General features: G+C 36.2%; 1 protein-coding gene across 1 annotated transcript in view; it reads left to right on the top strand.

The window, feature by feature from the left end:
* The window catches only part of NECAB1 (N-terminal EF-hand calcium binding protein 1), a 258235-nt gene that overhangs the window by 89682 nt on the left and 143652 nt on the right, over positions 1-24901 (top strand). Inside the window, exon 4 of the mRNA XM_021089131.2 lies at positions 15848-15873. Coding sequence (XP_020944790.1) covers positions 15848-15873 — 26 coding nt within the window. The remainder of the gene's footprint in view (positions 1-15847; positions 15874-24901) is intronic.

The raw sequence follows: 24901 nt of genomic DNA, 5'->3' as shown, positions 1-24901 counted from the left end.
TTCATTGGTAAAGGTAAATATACAGTAAAGGTAGTAAATCAACCAGAAATAAGCCAGTAGGAAGGTTGAAAAATAAAAGTAGTAAAATCATCTATGTCCATAATAAGTAGTTAGGGGATACACAAGACAAAAAAGATGTCAAATATGTCAAAAGCATATTTAAAGACAGCAGGAGAGGAGTTCCCATCATGGCTCAGTGGTTAAAGAACTCTACTAGGAACCATGAGGTTGTGGGTTCGATCCCTGGCCTTGCTCAGTGGGTTAAGGATCCGGTGTTGCCTTGAGCTTTGGTTTAGGTCGCAGATGCAGCTTGGATCTATTGTTGCTGGGGCTCTGATGTAGGTCGGCAGCTGCAGCTCCAATTAGACCTAGGCTGGGAACCTCCAAATGCCATGGGTATGGCCCTAGAAAAAGACAAAAAAAAAAAAAAAGATGGCAGGAGAGTAGTAGAAATGTATGGTTGTTAAAAGGTGTTTGAAATTGAGATCAACATTTCATAATAATATATATGTGTGCTTGTATAAACACATATATATGATATACACAATAAAGACAAAATAGATACACATACAAAATGAAGGTATTTTACAAAAACACTAAATGTAGTCATCACATGGAAAGAGTACAAAAGAAAAAGGAAGAAATAATAAAGAACTACAAAAATGAACCGAAAAGAATTAACGAAATGGCAATATATACATACTTATCAATAACTTTTAAATGTAAATAGGTGAAATGCCTCAATCAAACAGCATAAAGGCTGGATGGATAGCAAACAAGACCCATATCCGTGCTGCCTAAAGAGACTCATTTCAAATTTAAAGACACCCAAATACTGAGAGTGAGGGCATGGAAAGAGTTATTCCATGAAAAAGGAAATGAAAAAGCCAGGGTAAAAATATTTATATCAGAAAAAAATAGACATTAAAACAATGATTGTAACAGTAGACCAGGAAGGGAAGTAAAATAAATGATCAAGGGAAAACTCAAAGAAGATTTAATAATTATAAACTTATATGCAACCAACATAGGTGCCCCTAATTACACAGGAAGTATTAATAGACATAAATGGAGATATTGCCATTAACAAAATGATAGTATGAGATTTTAACAACCAACTTGGATCATCTAGATAGAAAATCAGTTAGGAAACACTTGCTTTAAGTTACACTTTAGACTAATTGTTATGTATAGATAACATTTCATCCCCAAACAGCAGAATTCTCAAGTGCACATGGACTCTTCTCCAGGATAGAGCACAGGCTTAATCACAAAACAAGTGTCAGTGGATTTAAGAAAACTGAAATAATATCAAGCGTCTTTTCCAACCAAAAAAGTATGAGACTAGAAATCAACTAAAGAGAAAAGCTGCAGAAAAGTACATAGTGGCTAAACAGTATGCTACTAAACAATAAATGGATCATGAAAGAAATCAAAGAGGAAATGAAAAATACTTGGGAGACAAATTAATGTGAAAATACAGTAAAACTCTATCCAATCACTTGTGATAGAACATGATGGAGAATAATGTGAGAAAAAGAAAAAAATATATATATGTGTGTGTATGACTGGGTTACTTTGTTGTACAGTAGAAATTGTCAGAACACTGTAAATCAACTATAGTGGAAAAAATTAAAATGATAAAAAACCCAAAATCTATGGGGTGTAGCATAAAAGGTTCTAAGAGAGAAGTTTTCTGTGAAACAAGCCTACCTGATGAAACAAGAAGAATCTCAAAACAAACAACCTAACCTTACACCTAAATGAACTAGAAAAAAAAAAGTGCATAGTAGAGTGATAAAAATCAGAAATTTCGGACTAAAAGTGAATGAATTAGATTCTTTTTTATTTTAAATGATTTTTTCCATTATAGCTGGTTTACAGTGTTCTATCAATTTCCTACTGTACAAGGTGACCCAGCATACATAAATATATACATTCTTTTTCTCACATTATCCTTCATCATGCTCCATCATAAGTGATTAGATATGCTATTCAGTGCTATTCAGCAGGTCTCAGTGCTTATCCATTCCAAAAGCAATAGTATACATAGGTGTACATTCTTTTTCTCACATTATCCTTCATCATGCTCCATCATAAGTGATTAGATATGCTATCCCAGTGCTATTCAGCAGGTCTCAGTGCTTATCCATTCCAAAAGCAGTAGTTTGCATCTGTTAACCCCAAATTCCCAGTCTATCACACTAACCTCCCTCTCCCCCTTGGCAACCACAAGACTGTTCTCCAAGTCCATGAATTTCTTTTCTGTGTAGAGGTTCATTTGTGCCCTATACTACATTCCAGATATAAGTGATATATTGTATTTGTCTTTCTCCTTCTGACTTACTTCACTTAGAATGAAAGTCTCTAGTTCCATCGATGTTGCTGCAAATGGCATAATTTTGTTCTTTTTGATGGCTGCGTAGTATCCCATTGTGTGTGTGTGTGTGTGTGTGTGTGTGTGTGTATACACACAACTTCTTAATGTATTCATCTGTCAATGGACATTTAGGTTGTTTCCATGTCTTGGCTATTGTGAATAGTGCTGCAATGAACATGTGGGTGCATGTATCTTTTTTAAGGAAAGTTTTGTCTGAATATATGCCCAAGAGTGGGATTGCTGGGTCATATGGTAGTTCTATGTATAGTTTTCTAAGGTACCTCCATAGTGTTCTCCATAGTGGTTTTGCCAATTTACGTTCCCACCAAAAGTGTAGGAGGGTTCCGTTTTCTTCACACCCTCTCCAGCAATTGTTATTTGTGGACTTATTAATGAAGGCCATTGTGACCGGTGTGAGATGGTACCTCATAGTAGTTTTGATTTGCATTTCTCTAATAATCAGGGATGTTGATCATTTTTTCATGTGCTTGTTGCCCATCTGTGTATCTTTGCAGAAGTGTCTCTTAAGATCTTTTGCCCATTGTTCCATTGGGTTGTTGGCTTTTTGATGTTGAGTTGTATAAGCTGTTTGAGCATTTTACATGTTCTTGTTGGCCATCTGTATATCTTCTTTGGAGAAATGTCTATCCAGGTCCTTTGCCCACTTTTTCATTGGGTTGTTGGCTCTTTTGCTGTTGAGTTGTATTTGTAAAAGTTGTTTGAATATTTGAGAGCTTAATCCCTAGTCAGTTGCATCATTTAAAACTATTTTCTTCTATAAGTTGTATTCTTGGTTTTTTTATGGATTCCTTTAATATGCAAGACCTTGTCAGTTTGATTTGGTCCCATTCTATTTTTATTCTTATTTCTGTTGCCTTGGGAGTATGACCTGAGAAGACAGTTGTAAGGTTGATATTAGAGAATGTTTTACCTGCGTTCTCTTGCAGGAGTTTGATGGTGTCTTGTCTTATGTTTAAGTTTTTAAGCCATTTTGAGTTTATTTTTGTGCATGGTGTGAAGGTGTGTTCCAGTTTCATTGATTTACATGTGGCTGTCCAATTTTCCCATCACCGCTTGCTGAAAAGACTTCTTCCCATTTTATATTCTTGCCTCCTGTGTTGAAGATTAATTGACTGTAGGTGTCTGGGTTTATTTCTGGGTTCTCCACTCTGTTCCATTGATCTGTATGTCTGTTTTGGTACCAGTACCACATTGTTTTGATGACTGTGGCTTTGTAATATTTCTTGAAGTCTGAGAGAGTTATGCCCCCTGCTTGGTTTTTCTTCCTCAGGATTGCTTTAGCAGTTCTGGGTCTTTTGTGGTTCCATATGAATTTTTGGATTGTTTGTTCAGTTCTGTGAAAAATGTCATGGGTAATTTGATGGGGATTGCACTGAATCTGTAGATTGCTTTGGGTAGTATGGCCATTTTTACAGTATCGATTTTCCCAATCCAGGAGCATGGAATATCTTTCCATTTCCTTACATCTTCTTTAATTTCCTTGATTAATGTTTTATATTTATCAGCATATAAGTCCTTTACCTCCTTGGTCAGGTGCATTCCCAGGTATTTGATTTTTGGGGGTGCAGTTTTAAAAGGTATTGTATTTTTTTTTATTCCTTTTCTAATATTTCATTGTTAGTATACAGAAATGTGACTGATTTCTGAATGTTAATCTTATATCCTGCTACTTTGCTGAATTCATTGATCAGTCAAGTAGTTTTTGGGTTGAGTCCTTGGGGTTTTCTATGTATAGAATCATATCACCTGCAAACAGTGCCAGTTTTACCTCTTCTCTTCCTGTTTGCATGCCTTTTATTTCATTTGTGTGTCTGATTGCTGTGGCCAGGACTTCCAATATATGTTGAATAATAGTGGTGAGTTGGGCATCACTGTCTTGTTCCAGATTTTAGTGGAAAGGCTTTCAGTTTTTCCCCATTGAGTATTATATTTGCTGTGGGTTTGTCATAAATGGCTTTGATTATGTTAAGGTATGTTCCCTCTATACCCACTTTGGTAAGAGTTTGTGTCATGGATGGATGCTGGACTTTGTCGAATGCTTTTTTTGGATCTGTTGAGAAGTTCATATGGTTTTCAATTTTTCATTTGTTAATGTGGTGTATGGCATTGATTGATTTGCATATGTGGAACCATCCTTGTGAACCTAGGATGAATCCCACTTGGTTGTGAGGTATAATCTTTTTATATATTGTTGGATTCAGTTGGCTAAAATTTTCTTGAGAATTTTTGCATCTATATTCATCAGAGATATTGGACTATGCTTTTTTTTTTCATGGTATCTTTGTCTGGTTTTGGTATTAGGGTGATAGTGGCATCATAGAAATTCTTGTGAGTGTTCCTTCTTCAAACTTTTGAAAAAGTTTAAGGAGGATGGGTATAAGTTCCGCTTTGTATGTTTGGTAGAATTCACCTGTGAAGCCATTTGCTCCTGTACTCAAAATGGCTTAAAGACTTAAATGTAAGACAAGACACCATCAAACTCCCTGAAGAGAACATAGGCAAAACATTCTCTGATAGCAACCTTACAAATGTTTTCTCAGGTTAGCCTCCCAAAGCATCAGAAATAAAAGCAAAAATAAACTAATGGGACCTAATCAAACTGACAAGTTTTAAACCATAAAAAAAAAAAACCAAAAAGACAACTTACAGAATGGAAGAAAATAATTTTAAATGATGTCCTTTTGTTCTTCCTTGTGTTTATCATCACTTTTATAGTAGGTTTTTTTTTTTCTCTCTTTCTGATCTGTATGCTGGCTTAAGTGATTGCTTTCCTATTGTGATTTCCTTCATCCTATTTATCCTTACTTCTCTTTTTTATTTATGGAAGCCCTTTCAATATTTCTTTTAGAATGTGTTTAGTATTGCTGTACTCTTTTAGCTTTTGTTTTTTGGAGAAATTCTTTATTTCCCCTTCTATTTTAAATGATATTCTTGCTGGATAGAGTATTCTGGGCTGCAGTTTTTTTCCTTTCAGAACTTTAAATATATCTTTCCCCTCCCTCTGGCCTGTAGTGTTTCTGTAGAAAAATCAGCTTATAGCTTTATGGGGGGTTCCCTTATAATTAATGCTTTGTGTTTCTCTTGCTGCCTTAAGAATCCTCTCTTTAACTTTTGCCGTTTTTATTATAATATGTCTTGGTGTGGGCATATTTGGGTTCAACTTGTTTGGGGCCTTCTGTGCTTCCTGTATCTTGTTGTCTGTTTCCTTTAGATTTGGAAAATTTTTAGCCATAATTTCTTCAAATATATTTTCAATCCCCTTTTCTTTTTCTTCTCCTTCTGGAATTCCTATTATGCATAGATTGGCCTCCTTTATTAATTGTCCAATAGCTCTCTTATACAGCTTTTGTGTTTTTTCATTTGGTCTTCTACTACTGTCCTGATTTGGTCATTTCCATTATTCTATCTTCCAAGTCACTAATTCCTTCCTCTGAACTATCTGTTCTGCTCTTTAGTGCCTTTAGCTCAGTTTGAATTAGATTCTAAAAAAGAACAAATTTGATCAATGAAACTAAGAGCTGGCTCTTAGCAAAAATAAACAAAATTGATAAACTTTTAACATATTCATCAAGAAAAAAGATAAAGGACGTAAATCAGTGAAATAAAAATGAAAAAAGAGAAATTACAACAAACACCACAGATATACAAAGGATCATAGGAGATGACTATGAATAACTGACAATAAAATGAAGAAAGTATAAATTCCTAAAAATGTACAATCTATCAAGAGTGAACCAGGAAGAAATAGACAACAAGAATAGACCAGTTATTCTTAGTGAAATTGAACCAGTAAGTTACTGGAATTGACACTTGTGGCTCAGTGGTTATGGATCCAACTAGTATCCATGAGGATGCAGGTTTTATACCTGGCCTCACTCAGTGAGTTAAGAGCTGGCATTGCTATGAGTTGTGTTGTAGTTCACAGACACAGTTCAAATCCTGTGTGGCTGAGGCTGTGGCATAGGCTGGCAGCGCAGCTCCCATTCGACCCCTAGCCTGGAGACTTCCACATGATGCCCTATAAAAGGGGGGGGGACCTCCCAAGAAACAAAAGATTAATTCTACCAAATATTTAGAGAAGAGTTAATACCTATCCATCTCAAACATTTCAAAAACTTGCAGAAAAAGGAGCATTTACAAACTCATTCTTGAAGATCAGCATCACCCTGATACTAAAACCCAAGATGCATACAAAAAAATTATATGCCAATATAAATTCAAAAATCCTCAGCACAATCTTAGTAAACCAAATTCAACACTATATTTAATGCTTCACACACCATGATCAATTGAATTTAGTCCAGGGATGCAGGCATGATTCAGTACCCATAAATCAATCCATTTGATACATCACATTAAAAAATTGAAGAATAGGAGTTCCCGTCGTGGCACAGTGGTTAACGAATCCGACTAGGAACCATGAGGTTGCGGGTTCGATCCCTGCCCTTGCTCAGTGGGTCAGGGTTCCGGCGTTGCCGTGAGCTGTGGTGTAGGTCACAGACGCGGCTCGGATCCTGCGTTGCTGTGGCTCTGGCGTAGGCTGGCAGCTACAGCTCCGATTCGACCCCTAGCCCGGGAACCTCCATATGCCGCAGGAGCGGCCCAAGAAATGGCAAAAAAAAAAAAGACAAAAAAAAAATTGAAGAATAGTCTTAATCATCTTAATAGATGCATAATCATCTTAATAGATGCATAAAAATCTTTTGACAAAATTCAACATCTATTTTTGATAAAAGCTCTAAATAGAGTGAGCATAGAACACATATACTCAACTAACAAAAGGCCACATGTAACAAGCCCACAAGTAATAGCCTACCCAGTTGTGGAAAACTGAAAGCATTTATTCTAAGATAAAGAACAAGACAGGATGTACAATATCACCACTTTTATTCAATATAGTATTGGAAGTCTTAGCCACAGCAGTCACACAGGAAAAAGAAATAAAAGGAATTCATATTGAAATGGAAGAAATAAAATGTTCAGTGTTTGCAAATGACATGATACTAAACAGCATGCTAAATAACACTACAAAAAAATCTACTAGAACTAGTCAATGAATTTGGTAAAGTTGAAAGATACAAATTAATATATAGAAATCTGTTGTGGTTGGAGTTCCCATTGTGGCTTAGTAGGTTAAGTATCCAATGTTGTGTCTATGAGGGTGCAGATTTGACCCCTGGCCTTGCTCAGTGATTAAGGAGCCAACATTGCCACAAGTTTCAGTGTAAGTCACAGATGCAGCTCAGATCTGGTGTTGCTTTGGTTGTAATACATGCCTGCAACTAACAGCTTCAATTCCACCCTTAGCCTAGGAACTTCCATATGCCAGCTGTAAAAAGAAAAAAAAAAGAAATATGTTGCATTTATATATATTAATTATCAGAAGGAGCAATTAAGAAAATAATCCCATTTAAAATCATATTAAGAAGAATAAAAAACCTTCAAATAAATTTAACTAAGTAGTTAAAAGACCTGTACTTGGGAAATTATGACAATGACTGAAAGAAATTGATGACAACACAAATGGATGGAAAGATATGTTTATGGATTGTAAGAGTTACTGTTGTTAAAATTCCCATAACAGGAGTTCCCATTGTGGGTCAGCAGTAATGAACCTGACTAGTATCCATGAAGATGCATGTTCGATCCCTGGCCCCACTCAGTGGGTTCAGCGTTGCTGTGAGCTGCAGTGTAGGTTGCAGATATGGCTTGGATCCCACTTTGCTGAGGCTGTGGTATATATAGGCTGGCAGCTACAGTTCTGTTTGACCCCTAGCCTGGGAACTTCCATATGACATGGGTGTGGCCCTAAAAAGACCAAAAAAAAAAAAGAAAAGAAAAGAAAAGAAATTACCATATTACCCAGGTATATCTACAGATTCGATACAACCCTTTTCAAACTACCAATGGAATTTCAAACTACCACTGAACTTAGGAAATAATTCTAAAATGGCAAGGAAATGCAAAAGGCCTGAGCAGCCAAAATAATCTTGAGAAAGTACAAAGCTGGAGGTATCATGCTCTGTGATTTGAAACTATACTACAAAGCCTCAGTAATCAAAACAATATGATACTGGCACAAAAACAGACACATAATCAATGGTACAGAAGAGAGAGGCTAGAAATGGACCTACACTTATATGGTAAGGTAATCTATGATGAAGTACATAATAATATACAGAATATACAGTGGGGAAAAGATATCTTCTTCTACACATGGTATTCAGAAAATTGGACAGCTACACACAAAATAATCAAACTAGACTACTCTCTTACCCTTTACAAAAAAGTAAATTCGAAATGGATTAAAGATTTATCTGTAAGCCCTGAAACCATAAAACTCCAGAAGAAAACACAGACAGTATGCTCTTTGACAGCAATCTCAGTAATATTTTTTTGGATCTTTATCCTCAGGCGAGGCAAACAAAAGCAAAAATAAATGGGACTACATCAAACTAAAAAATTTTTGCACCATGAAGCAAACTATCAACAAAATGAAAAAACAACCGACTGAATGGAAGAAGATATTTGCAAGTGACATATCTGATAAGGGGTTAATATTACAAAATACATAAAAACTCATAAACTCAACATAAGAAGAGAAAACAGCCTGATTAAAAAACAGGCAGTGGATCTTAATAGACATTTTTTTTTTCAAGGAAGACATACAGATGGCCATAATACATATGAAAAATGGTCAACATCAAATCATCAAGGAAATGCAAATCATTTCTCATTGTGAGATAGCACTTTACACATGTCACAATGGTTATTATCAAAAATACAACAAATAACATGTGTAAGTGAGGATGTGGAGAAAAGAGTACCCTCATGCATTATTTGTGGAAATATAAACTGGTACAGCTACTGTAGAATACAATTCCTCAAAAGTTAAAAATCCAGCAATTCCACTTCTGGATATTTATCTGAAGAAAATGAAATCACCAATTAGAACAGATATAAGCAGCCTTATCTCCATTATTTATATATTTATTTATAATAGGGAGGATATGGAAGCAACCTGAGTACCTATAGATAGATGAATGGATAAAAAATGTGATATATGTATATACATATATACATATACATGTGTATGTATATACACTACCATAAATTATTGCTCAGCCATAAAAAACATGATGAAAACTTGCCTTTTGCAATAATGTGACCTGGAGAGTATTATCCTATGTGAATTAAGCAAGCAGATAAAGACAAAGATTGTATGATTTCATTTATATGTGGAATCTAAGAAGCAAAACAAATGAAGAAATATAATAATACAGAAACAGAGTTATAGATACAAGAGAACAAACAGGTAGTTGCCAGATGGGATAGAGTGGGTGAAGAAAATAAATAGTAAGGGGGATTAAAAGGTACAAACTTCCAGTTGTAAAGTTAATGTCATGGGTATTAAATGTATAGCATGGGGCATATAATTATTATGCATGCAGTATCTTTGCATGGTGACAGGTATTAACTGGACTTGTGGTGATCATTTCTAACTGTTTAGAAGTACCAAATTACTATGTTGTGTAACAGGAACTAACAGAGCTGTAGGTCAAGTATACTACCCAAAGAAACAAACAATCTCAGAGACCAGGTTTATGCTTACTGGAGACCGGGTGTTGTGATTACTAGAGACAGGTAGTTGTGGTTACCAGAAGGGGAGGGAGAATTGAGGAAGTCAGTCAAAAGGTACAAACTTTTTGTTATAAGGTATTTAAGTACTAGGGATGTAATATACAACATGATGAGTATAATTAACACTTCTGTGTGTTAATATGAAAGTTAAGAGATTAAATTCTCCCAAATGGACAACTTAAACCTCCACCTAAATGAATTAGAAAAAGAAGAACAAAATCCTAAAGTCAGCAGAAGGAAGGAAATTATAAAGATCAAAGAAGAAATCAATAAAATAGAGACTCAAAAAACAATAGAGAAAATTAATAAAACCAAGATCTGGTTCTTTGAAAAGGTGAACAAAATTGACAAACCCCTGGCCAGACTCACTAAAAAGAGGAGAGAAGGAACCCAAATAACCAAAATTATAAATGAAAAAGGAGAAATCACAACGGATACAGCAGAAATACAAAAAACCATAAGAGAATACTATGAACAACTATACGGCAACAAGTGTGACAACCTGGAAGAAATGGACGATTTTCTAGAATCTTACAGCCTGCCAAAACTGAATCAAGTAGAAACAGACCAACTGAACAGACCAATCACTAGAAATGAAATTGAAGAGGTCATAAAATCACTCCCTACTAATAAAAGTCCAGGACCAGATGGCTTCACAGGTGAATTCCATCAAACATATAAAGAGGAATTGGTGCCCATCCTCCTTAAACTCTTTCAAAAGGTTGAAGAAGAAGGAATACTCCCAAAGACATTCTATGATGCCACCATCACCCTCATTCCAAAACCAGGCAGAGATACCACCAAAAAAGAAAACTATCGCCCAATATCATCGATGAATATAGATGCAAAAATTCTCAACAAAATCTTAGCCAACCGAATCCAACAACATACCAAAAAAATTATACGCCATGACCAGGTTGGGTTCATCCCAGGTTCACAAGGATGGTTCAACATACGCAAATCAATCAGCATCATACACCACATTAACAAAAAAAAAGTCAAAAATCATATGATCATCTCAATAGATGCAGAAAAAGCATTTGACAAAGTCCAACATCCATTCATGATCAAGACCCTCACCAAATTGGGAATAGAGGCAACATTCCTGAATATAATCAAAGCCATTTATGATAAACCCACAGCAAATATAATCCTCAATGGGGAAAAACTGAAAGCCTTCCCACTCAAATCTGGAACAAGACAGGGATGCCCACTCTCACCACTGCTCTTCAACATAGTTTTGGAAGTCCTAGCCACAGCAATTAGACAAACAAAAGAAATAAAAGGCATCCAAATAGGAAGAGAAGAGATCAAACTGTCACTGTATGCAGATGACATGATACTATACATAGAAAACCCTAAGGACTCAACCCCAAAACTACTTGAACTGATTAATAAATTCAGCAAAGTAGCAGGATATAAGATGAACATTCAGAAGTCAGTGGCATTTCTGTATACCAGCAATGAAACATTAGAAAAGGAATACAAAAATACGATACCTTTTAAAATTGCACCTCACAAAATCAAATACCTGGGAATACACCTGACCAAGGAGATAAAGGACCTATATGCAGAGAACTGCAAAACTTTAATCAAAGAAATCAAAGAAGATGTAAAGAAATGGAAAGATATTCCATGTTCCTGGATTGGGAAAATCAATATTGTAAAAATGGCCATACTACACAAAGGAATTTTCAGATTCAATGCAATCCCTATCAAATTACCCATGACATTGTTCACAGAACTAGAACAAACAATCCAAAAATTTATATGGAACCACAAAAGACCCAGAATCGCCAAAGCAATCCTGAGGAACAAAAACCAAGCAGGAGGCATAACTCCCAGACTTCAAGAAATACTACAAAGCCACAGTCATCAAAACAATGTGGTACTGGTACCAAAACAGACAGACAGACCAATGGAACAGAATAGAGAACCCGGAAATAAACCCTGACACCTATGGTCAATTAATCTTTGACAAGGGAGGCAAGCACATAAAATGGGAAAAAGAAAGTCTATTCAGCAAGCATTGCTGGGAAACCTGGACAGCTGCATGCAAAGCAATGAAACTAGAACACACCCTCACACCATGCACAAAAATAAACTCAAAATGGCTGAAAGACATAAACATAAGACAGGACACCATCAAACTCCTAGAAGAGAACATAGGCAAAACACTCTCTGACATCAACATCATGAATATTTTCTCAGGTCATTCTCCCAAGGCAATAGAAATAAGAGCAAAAATATACCCATGGGACCTAATGAAACTGAAAAGCTTTTGCACAGCAAAGGAAACCCAAAAGAAAACAAAAAGACAACTTACAGAATGGGAGAAAAGAGTTTCAAATGATGCAACCGACAAGGGCTTAATCTCTAGAATATATAAACAACTTATACAACCCAACAGCAAAAACGCCAATCAATCAATGGAAAAATGGGCAAAAGACCTGAATAAACTGTTCTCTAAGGAAGATATACAGATGGCCAACCAACACAAGAGAAAATGCTCAACATTGCTGATTATAAGAGAAATGCAAATCAAAACTACCATGAGATACCACCTCACACCAGTCAGAATGGCCATCATTAATAAATCCACAAATAACAAGTGCTGGAGGGGCTGTGGAGAAAAGGGAACCCTCCTGCACTGTTGGTGGGAATGTAAACTGGTTCAGCCACTATGGAGAACAGTTTGGAGATACCTTAGAAATCTATCCATAGAACTTCCATATGACCCCACAATCCCACTCTCGGGCATCTATCCGGACAAAACTCTCCTTAAAAGAGACACATGCACCCGCATGTTCATTGCAGCACTCTTCACAATAGCCAGGACATGGAAACAACCCAAATGTCCATCGACAGTTGATTGGATTGGGAAGAAGTGGTATATATACACAGTGGAATACTACTCAGCCATAAAAAAGAATGACATAATGCCATTTGCAGCAACATGGATGGAACTAGAGACTCTCATACTGAGTGAAATGAGCCAGAAAGACAAAGACAAATACCATATGATATCACTTATAACTGGAATCTAATATCCAGCACAAATGATCATCTCCTCAGAAAAGAAAATCATGGACTTGGAGAAGAGACTTGTGGCTGCCTGATGGGAGGGGGAGGGAATGGGAGGGATCGGGAGTTGGGCTTATCAGACACAACTTAGAATAGATTTACAAGGAGATCCTGCTGAGTAGCATTGAGAACTCTGTCTAGATACTCATGTTGCAACAGAAGAAAGGGTGGGGGAAAAAATGTAATTGTAATGTATACATGTAAGGATAACCTGACCCCCTCGCTGTACAGTGGGAAAATAAAAAATATATAAAAAATATATATATATATTTGGAAAAGGGAAAAAAAGATTAAATTCTAAGAATTTTTATCACACAGAAATTTTGTTTAATTTTAAAATTTGTATCCATGAGATAATGGATGTTCACTAAATGTATTATGATAATCATGTCTTGATGCATTTAAGTGAAATTATTATGCTGTACACCTTATACAGTGCTGTATGTCAGTTATATCTCAGTAAAACTGAGTGAAAATAAATGAAATACATTTTTCCAGAAAATAAAAATGTATTTCCTATTGCCACTCCTGTGGATAGTACTGCATACTGTTTGTCCCATTCTTTCCCACACCATAATAATAACTTCTAAACTGGTCTAGTCCATTTTTTTAAAAAAAAAATCTCTTTTTTTTAAAAAAAAATTTATTAGGGTATAGTGGATTTACAATGTTGTATTAATGTCATGTTTATTGCAAAGTGGATCCATTATACTGATACATATATCCATTTTCCACCCTATAGGTTATTACAGAATATCAAGTAAACTTCCCTACACTACACAGTAGGTCCTTGTTTAAACTCTCTTTCTGGTCCATCTTAATCCATCTGTCAGAACCTTTGGAAAGTGTAAATATAATCATATCACTCACTTTTAAATTCTTCTTTGATCCAAGTTAGCAAAGATAGAGTAGAAATTTCTTAGAATGAGGCTTTTCATTTTTCATTCTGATTTCAGTCTGACCTTATGTTTCAGCTATAAACTACTCAGTCATTTAGAAATTTAGTAAAATACTCTTCACACTTCTAATTTTTGTTGCAAATAGCATTTCTCTAATTGGAATTTTCTTCCCTTGTCTGCCTTTTTCACTTTTATTTAACCTTTGAGAGTTAGTCCACAAGTATATCCTCTTTTATGTAATCCCTGGTAACTTTTGCAAGTTAGCCAATTTCCGCTCTTACCAACTATTTTATTACATTTTAATTGTTTTTTGCGTGAGCCTACCTCTAAATTGAGCTACTAGAGACTAGTGATATGCTATATTCAGCTCATTATCTAATGCAGCCTAATTAGCCATGGCAGCCAAAACAATGCCTGACACATAAAGTGTATGTTTATGGGATAAATAGATGAATGAACAGGAGCCCACACCAAAACTATTGCAGAAGACTTTACATATTCTATCTGAAGGCAAATACTACTTTACAAAAATATTTCCTATAATATGGAGATATCATTTACCTAAGATCAAATATTTAGCATGTTAGGATAAAATCCTGAGTTTAAAATTACATGACAAATTTGTGGATGTAACTGGCAAAATAACTGGTTGTTTGAAATGCTTACAACAGTGTCCCTTCTGTCAACCCTGACGGCTACTTAAAGGAGGACTGAATTATAAAGTTTATTTACATTGAGTTTTGATATGTATGTAGTCAAAGATTTTCAGTTAACTGATGTTTGCAGTTGATTTTTGGCAGTCTTCATCTTTAAGAGGTTTACTTGTATTCTTTTTTTTCTGATTTTTTTATTACTCAAATGAATTTATCACACCTGTAGTTGTATAATGATCATGACAATCCAATTTCACAGGATTTCCATCCCATAACCCAAGCGGGATTTACTTGTATTCTTATTTAAACTTTAAAAAATAGGAATGAAAGATGAATTTTATTAAATTCCCATTTAGTATTTGTTAACATGAAGGTTTTTCTCCTTTGAATTATGATGTAAATATGTGATATTTATTTAGTACCTGATATTGGACCATTGTGGAATTTCTGTACCGTATCTTTTTGGTACCATTATTCTTCTGGTAGTAATGTATCAGATCACCTAACAGTTCATCTGGCTCTTTTGCAGTTATATTCATAATGATAACAAATTTTGATTGTTTATATATAAATATTAAACAATGTAACTCTTCATTATATATTACAAATAATTTGAAATGAGCAGAATCAAACTTAGCCCAAAATTTGAATTTAGATATGGAAGTTCTAGCTGTTATGTCAAGTCAGAAATATGACAGCTAACATTAAGTGTTTAATTTGTGCCAGTTACTCTTTTAAATGCTTTATACTTATTAACCCCTTTAAATCCTATGACATTCCTATGAAATAGAAATTATTACTCCCATCTTGGGCCTGAGGAACTGAGACACATAGATGCAAAGTACTCAGGGTGTAGATGTTAAGCGGTGGAGTTAATATTTGAACTCAAGTGTACTAGCTCAGAGCTTACATTCTCAAAATTATGCAGTCCTTCCCCAGCATGACATGAATAAGTAATTCATGACACCCAAATGCCAAGAATTATTTGTTCAAGGATAAAAGCTGATAATCATTATTAATATATGAGCAATCAATATAGAATGTGAGAGAGAAATACTATAACTACATATCATCTATTAATAGGATAGTATACATTAAGGGATAACTGTATTCAAATACTTAAAATTAAATATTACCAAAGTAATAATACTTTTTTTTTATCTTTTCAGCAATCTTGACACAGAAGAACTATGTGGTAAGTTTTTTTAAGCCAATCAAACTCATTACTTGCTTTAGAATAAAAAATATACTGTCATATATTTCTATATACCCTGAAAGAAACGTCATAGTTTAGAAGGTCTGGAATAAAGTAAAATATCTCAAGGAATTTACCTTTATCCATGCGTTACTGAAGTATGTATTTCACTGAGGAAGGAGTTGGGCCTTATGTGTTCACAGGAGGACAATATTGATTATAGTTAGTACAATCAGTTTCACGAGAGCAAATTCTCCACCAGCTTGAATATATTCTTAAACTAGTGTTTAATAGAACTTCATTATTCTCTTCAAATATATTGTGCAGGGCCTTTTGTAATTGTTTTGCAAACCTGACCCCTTGACATTTAAAAACAACTTGTTCCATACCTGCCAAATCCATTCTAGAATGTTGCTTGTAAAACAAGTGATTCAGTAGGGAAAGAAGTCTTCACAAATTTCTGATTTAACGGACTTTTCATTTATTTTCTCCATTTTTGTGGGTGGAAACAGAATCAGAGGCTATAAATATGAAATGCAAATATTTTTGAAATTTATTATTTGTTATGAAGAATTTTTCTTCTATAATAATAAAACTAGATTAAGAACCTACTCTGTATTTATTTTATTTTTTTTTAAAGTTTGACTCTGCTTTGTTCCCATAGTTTTATTCAGGGAACTAGTTGGTGGGGGTTAATTCAGCAGAATTGCTATGTATTTTTAAACCTAGTGATTGTATCCCTAATTGTGTGTTACAATCCTCCCCTTCTCTTCAAGAACATGCATTTTAATTTCCAGAGTGAATTTTATTTTTTGTGAATATAATATTTTCTAATCAAAATGGATTCCTTTTTTACTTTCTATAATAAATTGCCTCCTCAATCTCTTTTTAAATATTTTTATTAAAGTACAGTTGATTTACAATATTCTAAATATGGCCAGGCTACCCAAAGCAATCTACAAATTCAATGCAATCCCTATCAAATTACCCATGACATATTTTACAGAACTAGAACAAACAATCCAAAAATTTATATCGAACCACAAAAGACCCAGAATCGCCAAAGCAATCCTGAGAAACAAAAACCAAGCAGGAGGCATAACTCTCCCAGACTTCAAGAAATACTACAAAGCCATAGTCATCAAAACAGTGTGGTATTGGTACCAAAACAGACAGACAGACCAATGGAACAGAATAGAGAACCCGGAAATAAACCCTGACACCTATGGTCAATTAATCTTTGACAAGGGAGGCAAGCACATAAAATGGGAAAAAGAAAGTCTATTCAGCAAGCATTGCTGGGAAACCTGGACAGCTGCATGCAAAGCAATGAAACTAGAACACACCCTCACACCATCACAAAAATAAACTCAAAATGGCTGAAAGACATAAACATAAGACAGGACACCATCAAACTCCTAGAAGAAGACAGGCGAAACACTCTGACATCAACGTCATGAATATTTTCTCAGGTCATTCTCCCAAGGCAATAGAAATAAGAGCAAAAATATACCCATGGGACCTAATGAAACTGAAAAGCTTTTGCACAGCAAAGGAAACCCAAAAGAAAACAAAAAGACAACTTACGGAATCGGAGAAAAGAGTTTCAAATGATGCAACCGACAAGGGCTTAATCTCTAGAATATATAAACAACTTATACAACCCAACAGCAAAAACGCCAATCAATCAATGGAAAAATGGGCAAAAGACCTGAATAAACTGTTCTCCAAGGAAGATAATACAGATGGCCAGGAAACACATGAAAAAATGCTCAACATTGCTGATTATAAGAGAAATGCAAATCAAAACAACCATGGGATACCACCTCACACCAGTCAGAATGGCCATCATTAATAAATCCACAAATAACAAGTGCTGGAGGGGCTGTGGAGAAAAGGGAACCCTCCTGCACTGTTGGTGGGAATGTAAACTGGTACAGCCACTATGGAGAAGAGTTTGGAGATACCTTAGAAATCTATCCATAGAACTTCCATATGACCCCACAATCCCACTCTTGGGCATCTATCCGGACAAAACTCTCCTTAAAAGAGACACATGCACCCGCATGTTCATTGCAGCCCTATTCACAATAGTCAGGACATGGAAACAACTCAAATGTCCATTGACAGACGATTGGATGAGGAAGATGTGGTATATATACACAATGGAATACTACTCAGCCATAAAAAAGAATGACATAATGCCATTTGCAGCAACATGGATGGAACTAGAGACTCTCATACTGAGTGAAATGAGCCAGAAAGACAAAGACAAATACCATATGATATCGCTTATAACTGGAATCTAATATCCAGCACAAATGAACATCTCCTCAGAAAAGAAAACATGGACTTGGAGAAGAGACTTGTGGCTGCCTGATGGGAGTGGGAGGGAGTAGGAGGGATCAGGAACTTGGGCTTATCAGACACAACTTAGAATAGATTTACAAGGAGATCCTGCTGAGTAGCATTGAGAACTCTGTCTAGATACTCATGTTGCAACAGAACAAAGGGTGGGGAAAAATATATATATAGACATGCAGCGATAACTTAATCCCCTTGCTGTACAGTGGGAAAATAAAATTTTAAAAAAAAGTATAGTTGATTTACAATGTTCCTTCAATTTCTGCTGTACATTGAAACAGCCAAGCTATAAATATACATACACACATTCTTTTTTTCATACTATCTCCAATCATGTTCTAACCCAAGAGACTGTGCACAGTACCCTGTGCTGTACAGTAGGATCCCATTACCCATCTGTTCTAAATGTTAATAGTATCCATCTACCAACACCAAAATCCCTGTCCATCCCCTTCTCTCCCTCCCCTCTCCCCCAGCCGACACAAGGATGCTCACCATGTCCATGATATGTTTCTGTTTTGTAGATAAAAACACACCCTCACACCATATTTTAGATTCTACATGTAAGTAATATCACATGGTATTTGTCTTTCTCTTTCTGACTTACTTAACTTAGTATGAGAATCTCTAGTTCTATCCATGTTGCTGCAAATGGCGTTATTTTGTCCTTTTTTATGGCTGAATAGTATTCCATTATATATATATATATATAATATATATATATATATATATATATACCACATCTTCTTAATCCATTCATCTTTCATTGGATATTTAGGTTTTTTCCATGTTTTGGCTATTGTGAATAGTGCTGCAAAGAACCTAGGGGTGCATGCATCTTTTTGAATGAATGTTTTATCCAGATATATGCCCATGAATGGGATTGCTGGATCATATGGTAGTTCTATATTTAGTTTTCTGAGGAACCGCCATACTGTTTTCCATAGTGGTTGTACCAATTAACATTCCCACCAACAGTGAAGGAGGGTTCCCTTTTCTTCATGTCCTCTCTAGCATTAGTTATTTGTTGACTTGTTAAATATGACCATTCTGACTGGTGTGAGGTGATAGCTCACTGTAGTTTTGATTTGCATTTCTCTAATAAATCAGTGATGTTGAGCATTTCTTCATGTGTCTGCTGCCAATCTGTATGTCTTCTCTGGAGAAATGTCTACTTAGGTCTTCTGCCAATTTCTCCATTGGGTTGTTTGGTTTTTTGTTGCTGAGTTGTTTGTATATTTAGAAGATTAAGCCTTTGTCAGTTGCATCGTTTGCAAATATTTTCTCGCATTCTTTGGGTTATCTTTTCATTTTTTTTTTTTTTTTTTTTTTTTTTTTTTTTTTTTTTGCTTTTTAGGGTCGCACCCATGGCATATGGAAGTTCCTAGGCTAGGGGTTAAATTAGAGCTACAGCTGTTGGGCTACACCACAGCTACAACAATGTGGGATCCTAGCTGCATCTGTGACCTATACAACAGCTCATGGAAATGCCAGATCCCTGACACACTGAGAAAGGCCAGGGATCAAACCTGCATCCTCCTGGATACCAGTCAGCTTCATTTCTGTTATGCCACAACAGGAACTCCCTGTCTTTCATTTTTTCATGGTTTCCTTTGCTGTGCAAAAGCTTTTGAGTTTAATTAGGTCCCATTGGTTTATTTATATCTTTATTGTCATTATTCTAGTAGGTAGAACAAACAAGATGTTGCTGTGATTTATGTAAGAAGTGTTCTGCCTATGTTTTCCTCTAAGAGTTTCATAGTATCTGGCCTTACATTTAGGTCTTTAACTCGTTTTTAGTTTATTTTTATGTGTAGTGTTAGAGAATATTCTGATTTCATTCTCTTCACATGTAGTGGTCCAGTTTTCCCAGCACCAGTTATTGAAGAGACTGTCTTTCCTCTGCTGTATGTTCTTGCCTACTTTGTCATAGATTAGTTGACCATAGGCGCTTGGGTTTATTTCTGGGCTTTCTATCCTGTTCCATTGATCTACATTTCTGTTTTTTTTCAGTACCATACTCTTTTGATGACTGTAGCTTTGTAGTATAGTCTGAAGTCAGGGAGCCTGATTTCTCCAGTTCTGTTTTTTTTCTTTTCAATATTGCTTTGGACATCTAGAGTCTTTTGTGTTTCAATACAAATTAAAATTTTTTTCTTCTAGTTCTGTGAAGAATGTCCTTGGTAACTTGATTGGGATTGCATTAAATCTGTAGATTACTTTGGGCAGTATAGTCATTTTGATAATATTGATTCTTCCAATCCAAGAACATGGTACATCTTTCCATCTGTGTTCTCTTCAATTTCTTTAATAAATGTCACAGTTTTCAGAGTACAAGTCTTTTGGCTCTTTAGATAAGTTTATTCTTAGGTATTTTATTCTTTTTGATGTGATAGTAAATGGGATGGCTTCCCTAATCTCTCTTTCTGATATTACATTGTTAATATATAGAAATGCAATCAATTTCTATATATTAATTTTGTATCCTGCAGCTTTAACAATTTTGTTGATGATCTCTAACAGTTTTCTTGTAGTCTTTAGTGCAGAATTGTTTAAGGTTGCTGGTTTCTTAATTTCAAATGTATTTTCAGTATTCTGCATTTGTCTCTCCTCTCATGCTAGCTAGTTTTTATATCATAATTGTCAATGAGTGATTTCCTAGTTTTATATTACCTTTGCCTTTACCAGTGAGCTTTTTCATTTGTAATGTTCTTGTTTATATTTTTGGCTTTTCCTTTTCTGCTTAGAAAAAAATTCCTTTAGTAATAGATGTAGAGCTGATTTGGAGGTGATGAATTCTCTTAGCATTTTCTTGTCTGAAAAGCTTTTGATCTGTCCATCAAATCTGAATGCAAGCATTGTTGTGTAGAGTATTCTAGGTTCTAGGTTCCTCCTCTTCATCACCTCAATTACAGCTTTCCACTCCCTTCTGGCTTGTAGAGATTCTGCTGAAAAATCAGCTTTTATCGTTATGGGGGCTCCCTTTTGAGTTATTTGTTGCTTTTCCCTTGTGGCTTTTAATAATTTTTTCTTTGTATTTAATTCTTGTCAGCTTGATTAGTATGTTTTCACTGTGTTCCTCCTTGAGTTTATCCTATATGGGATTCTCTATGCTTCCACAACTTGTTTTTAATTTTGGTCAAATTCATTAAAATGTGTCTTGGCATGTTCCCTCTTGAGTTTATTCTATATGCTACATGCTGTTCTTCCTGTACTTGAGTGTTTCCTTTCCCATATTAGGGAAATTTTCAGCTATAGTCTCTTCAGATATTTTCTCTGGCCCCGTCTCTCTCTCTCTTCTCCTTCTGGAACCCCTATGAACCCAAATGTTGGTATATTTAACATTGTCCAATAGGTCTCTTAGACTCTCTTTTCGGTTCTTTTTATTCTTTTTTCTTGGTTCTTTTATGTGGCAGTGATTTCCACCAGTCTGTTTTCTATCTCACCTATTCGTTCTGCCTCTGTTATCCTGCATTTGATTCCTTCTAGTGTATTTTTCATTTCAGATATTGTGCTATTCATTTTGGTTTGCTTGCCCTTTAAATCCTCTAGCTCTTTATTAAACTTTTCTTTTAACATCTTGATCTGTGTCTCCATTTTTTTCCCAATATATTGGACCACCTTTACTATCATCACTGAATTCTTTTTCAGGTAGAGTGGCTATCTCATCATTTAGCTGTTTTTGTGTGCTTTTTTCTTGTTTCTGAAAGCTACTTCTTTGTCATCTCATAATATCTACCTTTCTGTGTATTGTCCTCTTGACAGCAGGTATATAGATGCAGCAGCAGATGCCCAGTCCTGAAGTTCTCAGGGGTGGTACTGGTTCATGTGTACTTAGAGCATGTGATGGGAGCAGCAGTATCACACACTTTTCCTTTTCTACTTAGAAAAAGAAGCCCCTCTCCTGGGGCTGGGTGGCTGATATGGATGGAGTCCTCAAGGAAGGTGACAGTGATTCGCAGTTCACAGGATTGCTTTTGTATTATGTGGGGGCAGCAGTGGCTCCTGCAACCCCTCCTGCTACCACGTGGTTCTCAGAACTATTTCCTGTAGCTGGCAATGCCAGCAGTTGCTCCTGCAGTTCCTCCTTTTGCCAGGGAAGCTCTTGGGACTGCTCTCTGTAGCTGTAGAGGAAGGTGTCACTCTGCAGTCACTCTCCTTGTATGCGCACCCTAGGGATATCTCTCTGTAGCCACAAGGGTGGGGGTTGGTCCCTAACTGTTGCTAAAAGGCTCTTTCTGTAGCTGCAGGACATGTACTTCTGGTGGTCCTTCCTCCCACCTGGCTACTGGCGGGAGTGCTCTCTGTTGCTACCACAGATCATATGTGGGCCAGTGGGCCTCCCACAGCTGCCTTGGCATGGATGGAGCACCACTGGCATGGACCCCCACAGGACCACTGGCAGGAGGTACAGAAATGGTGCTTTTCCTGGTAGAGCAACTTGTGGCTCTGCAGGAAATATGCACCAGCAGCCCCCTTGCAGCTCTTTTGGTGCAAATGGGCACCACCAGCACAAGCTGCTGCAGAGCTTGTGCTTTTCCCAGTCGGGCAGTTTGTGTCACCTTCAGGGAACATGTGCCAGACACCCTCTCACAGTTCTTTTGGTACTGAATGGCCACTGCTAGTGTGTGAGCCACTTGCAGGAGCCAAGAAGATTGTGTTATTCCCCCCAACAGTAACTCTGCCTGCTCTGAGTTCTCAGTGGCCCTAAGGGTATGACTGCTTCCCATTTGTTGCTAGGCAGTCACTGATGCTAGATGGCTCCCAGAGCTGAAGAAGACAGTGTCCTGAAGCCTTAGAGCATGCAGGGAATAAGGTTGTATGGTGGATCCTGCCCCTTCCCTCCAGCACCCCCAAACAATGGTGCCTCGCCTTTAAGCTTGACTGGGTTACCTCAGCTTATGCCCTCAAATGTGGTTGCCCTAAACTCTAGTCCCTCTAGGCTGTCTCTGTGTGACTAACCCCAGTTTTTTCCCATGTAGTCAGCTCCAGTTCTCTGTTTGAGTCTGATCTATTAGGCCAGATTTTTAGTTCCTGACACTTGTTGACACTGGCATATGGTTGCCATAGCACTGACCTTGCTGTAGCAGTGACCATTTGTGGAAGATTGTTGCCATTTTAACTGCATCAAAACAATGGCTGTTTTCTCCTCCATTATTCTAAAGTTCCTCCTCAGTCTCAGCTGACCTCCTCACTGGTGGGAGTCAAAATAGATTCTAAGCAAAACCAAATTTTTCAGTGCTAGCAAGTGAGATATGTTGACTCACACCCAGCATAAATTCTTCCTTGTGCATGGAAGGAGCAAATGGCATGGAAAATGGATTTCATGTTCTCTTTGGTAGAAGCTGATTAAAAGGTCCAGGCTTCTAAAACTTTCTGTTGCTTTTATTCAGTTTGTCAGTGACTAAATTGTGAATCTAAAATTCAAAAATATATTAAAATAATGTATATATAAATATATATTTCTTATTTTAATTATGAAAGTAACTTTATTTTTTAAAATTTAGCAACATAGAATTGTGTAGGAGTGTAAGATAAAGTGCCAAAGTCTGTCTCACTTGCCTCTTTTTTCCCTTGCTACTAATTTCCTAACTGCTTGGAATATATCCTTCCAGACGTTTTATACATATACTGACTTTGATATGTATGTGTATATTTTTTCCAACAATGAGATCATACTGTATGATCAGTACAAGTGCACACTGTTCTACCTCATTTTATTTAAAAAACTCCACAGTGGAGTTCCCTTTGTGGCGCAGTGGTAATGAATCCAACCAGTATCCATGAGGATGCAGGTTCAATCCCTGGCCTTGCTCAGTGGGTCATGGATCCAGCGTTGCTGTGGCTGTGGTGTAGACTGACAGCTGTAGCTCCAATTTGATGCCTAGCCTGGGAACTTCCATGTACTGTGGGTATAGCCCTAAATAGCATAAAATGAAATAAAACTAAAAGCTTGATAATGCCTCATTTACCTTAATTTTTTCAACCAAGTCCCTTTTAGTAGGCTTTCAGGTTGTTTCCAGCTTTCCACTGGAACAAACAGTACTGAAGTAAATATGCTTGTTTGTATTCTCTTGGCACTCTCGTACAAGTTTTTCTGTAAGATAGACTCCCGAAAGTATAATTACTTGGTCAGGTTCTTCTGATGTGCATGCCCACAAGCAGTGTATAGGCAAGTCAATATTACTCACTTTCCTAAGTAGAAGCTTTAGGCTATAGCTTATTCCTGTTAGTCAATGCATAACTTGATTTTAATTAGGTAACTGTGTTTGAACTCTAACACTGAGTCTTTGATTTTCTGTTTGTGCCATTTTTAGCTGTGATCTAAAATCTGCTGGGAGCAAAATCATTGTTTTACTGCTCTTACCCAGCTTATAACTTTATGCTCTTACTCATTTTTACTGAAATGTTTTGCAGTTCTTGAACTTGGCAGCTGAGTATTTTGAGATATTTATAGACAGGTGACGAATGATTGCAATGAAAGTTCACATAGCTACAGTGCTTGATCTGAAAGCATCTTTTATAAGAAAGCTTCATGAGCAAGGTTGAATATATTCAATAGTCTAAGTTCTCATCTAGTTAGTTTTTACCTACAAAATATTAAGTTATTTTGAAAGTTAGATAAAGTCTATAAATAAGATCTATAAAACTGAAGGTGAAGGAA

Source organism: Sus scrofa, chromosome 4 (genome assembly GCF_054392235.1).
Source record: "Sus scrofa isolate SSC_HxYL_T2T_F1_AM1 chromosome 4, Sscrofa_HxYL_maternal_Yorkshire_Landrace_v2.0, whole genome shotgun sequence".
Classification (NCBI taxonomy): domain Eukaryota; kingdom Metazoa; phylum Chordata; class Mammalia; order Artiodactyla; family Suidae; genus Sus; species Sus scrofa.
This window is presented reverse-complemented; position numbering and strand designations above follow the sequence as displayed.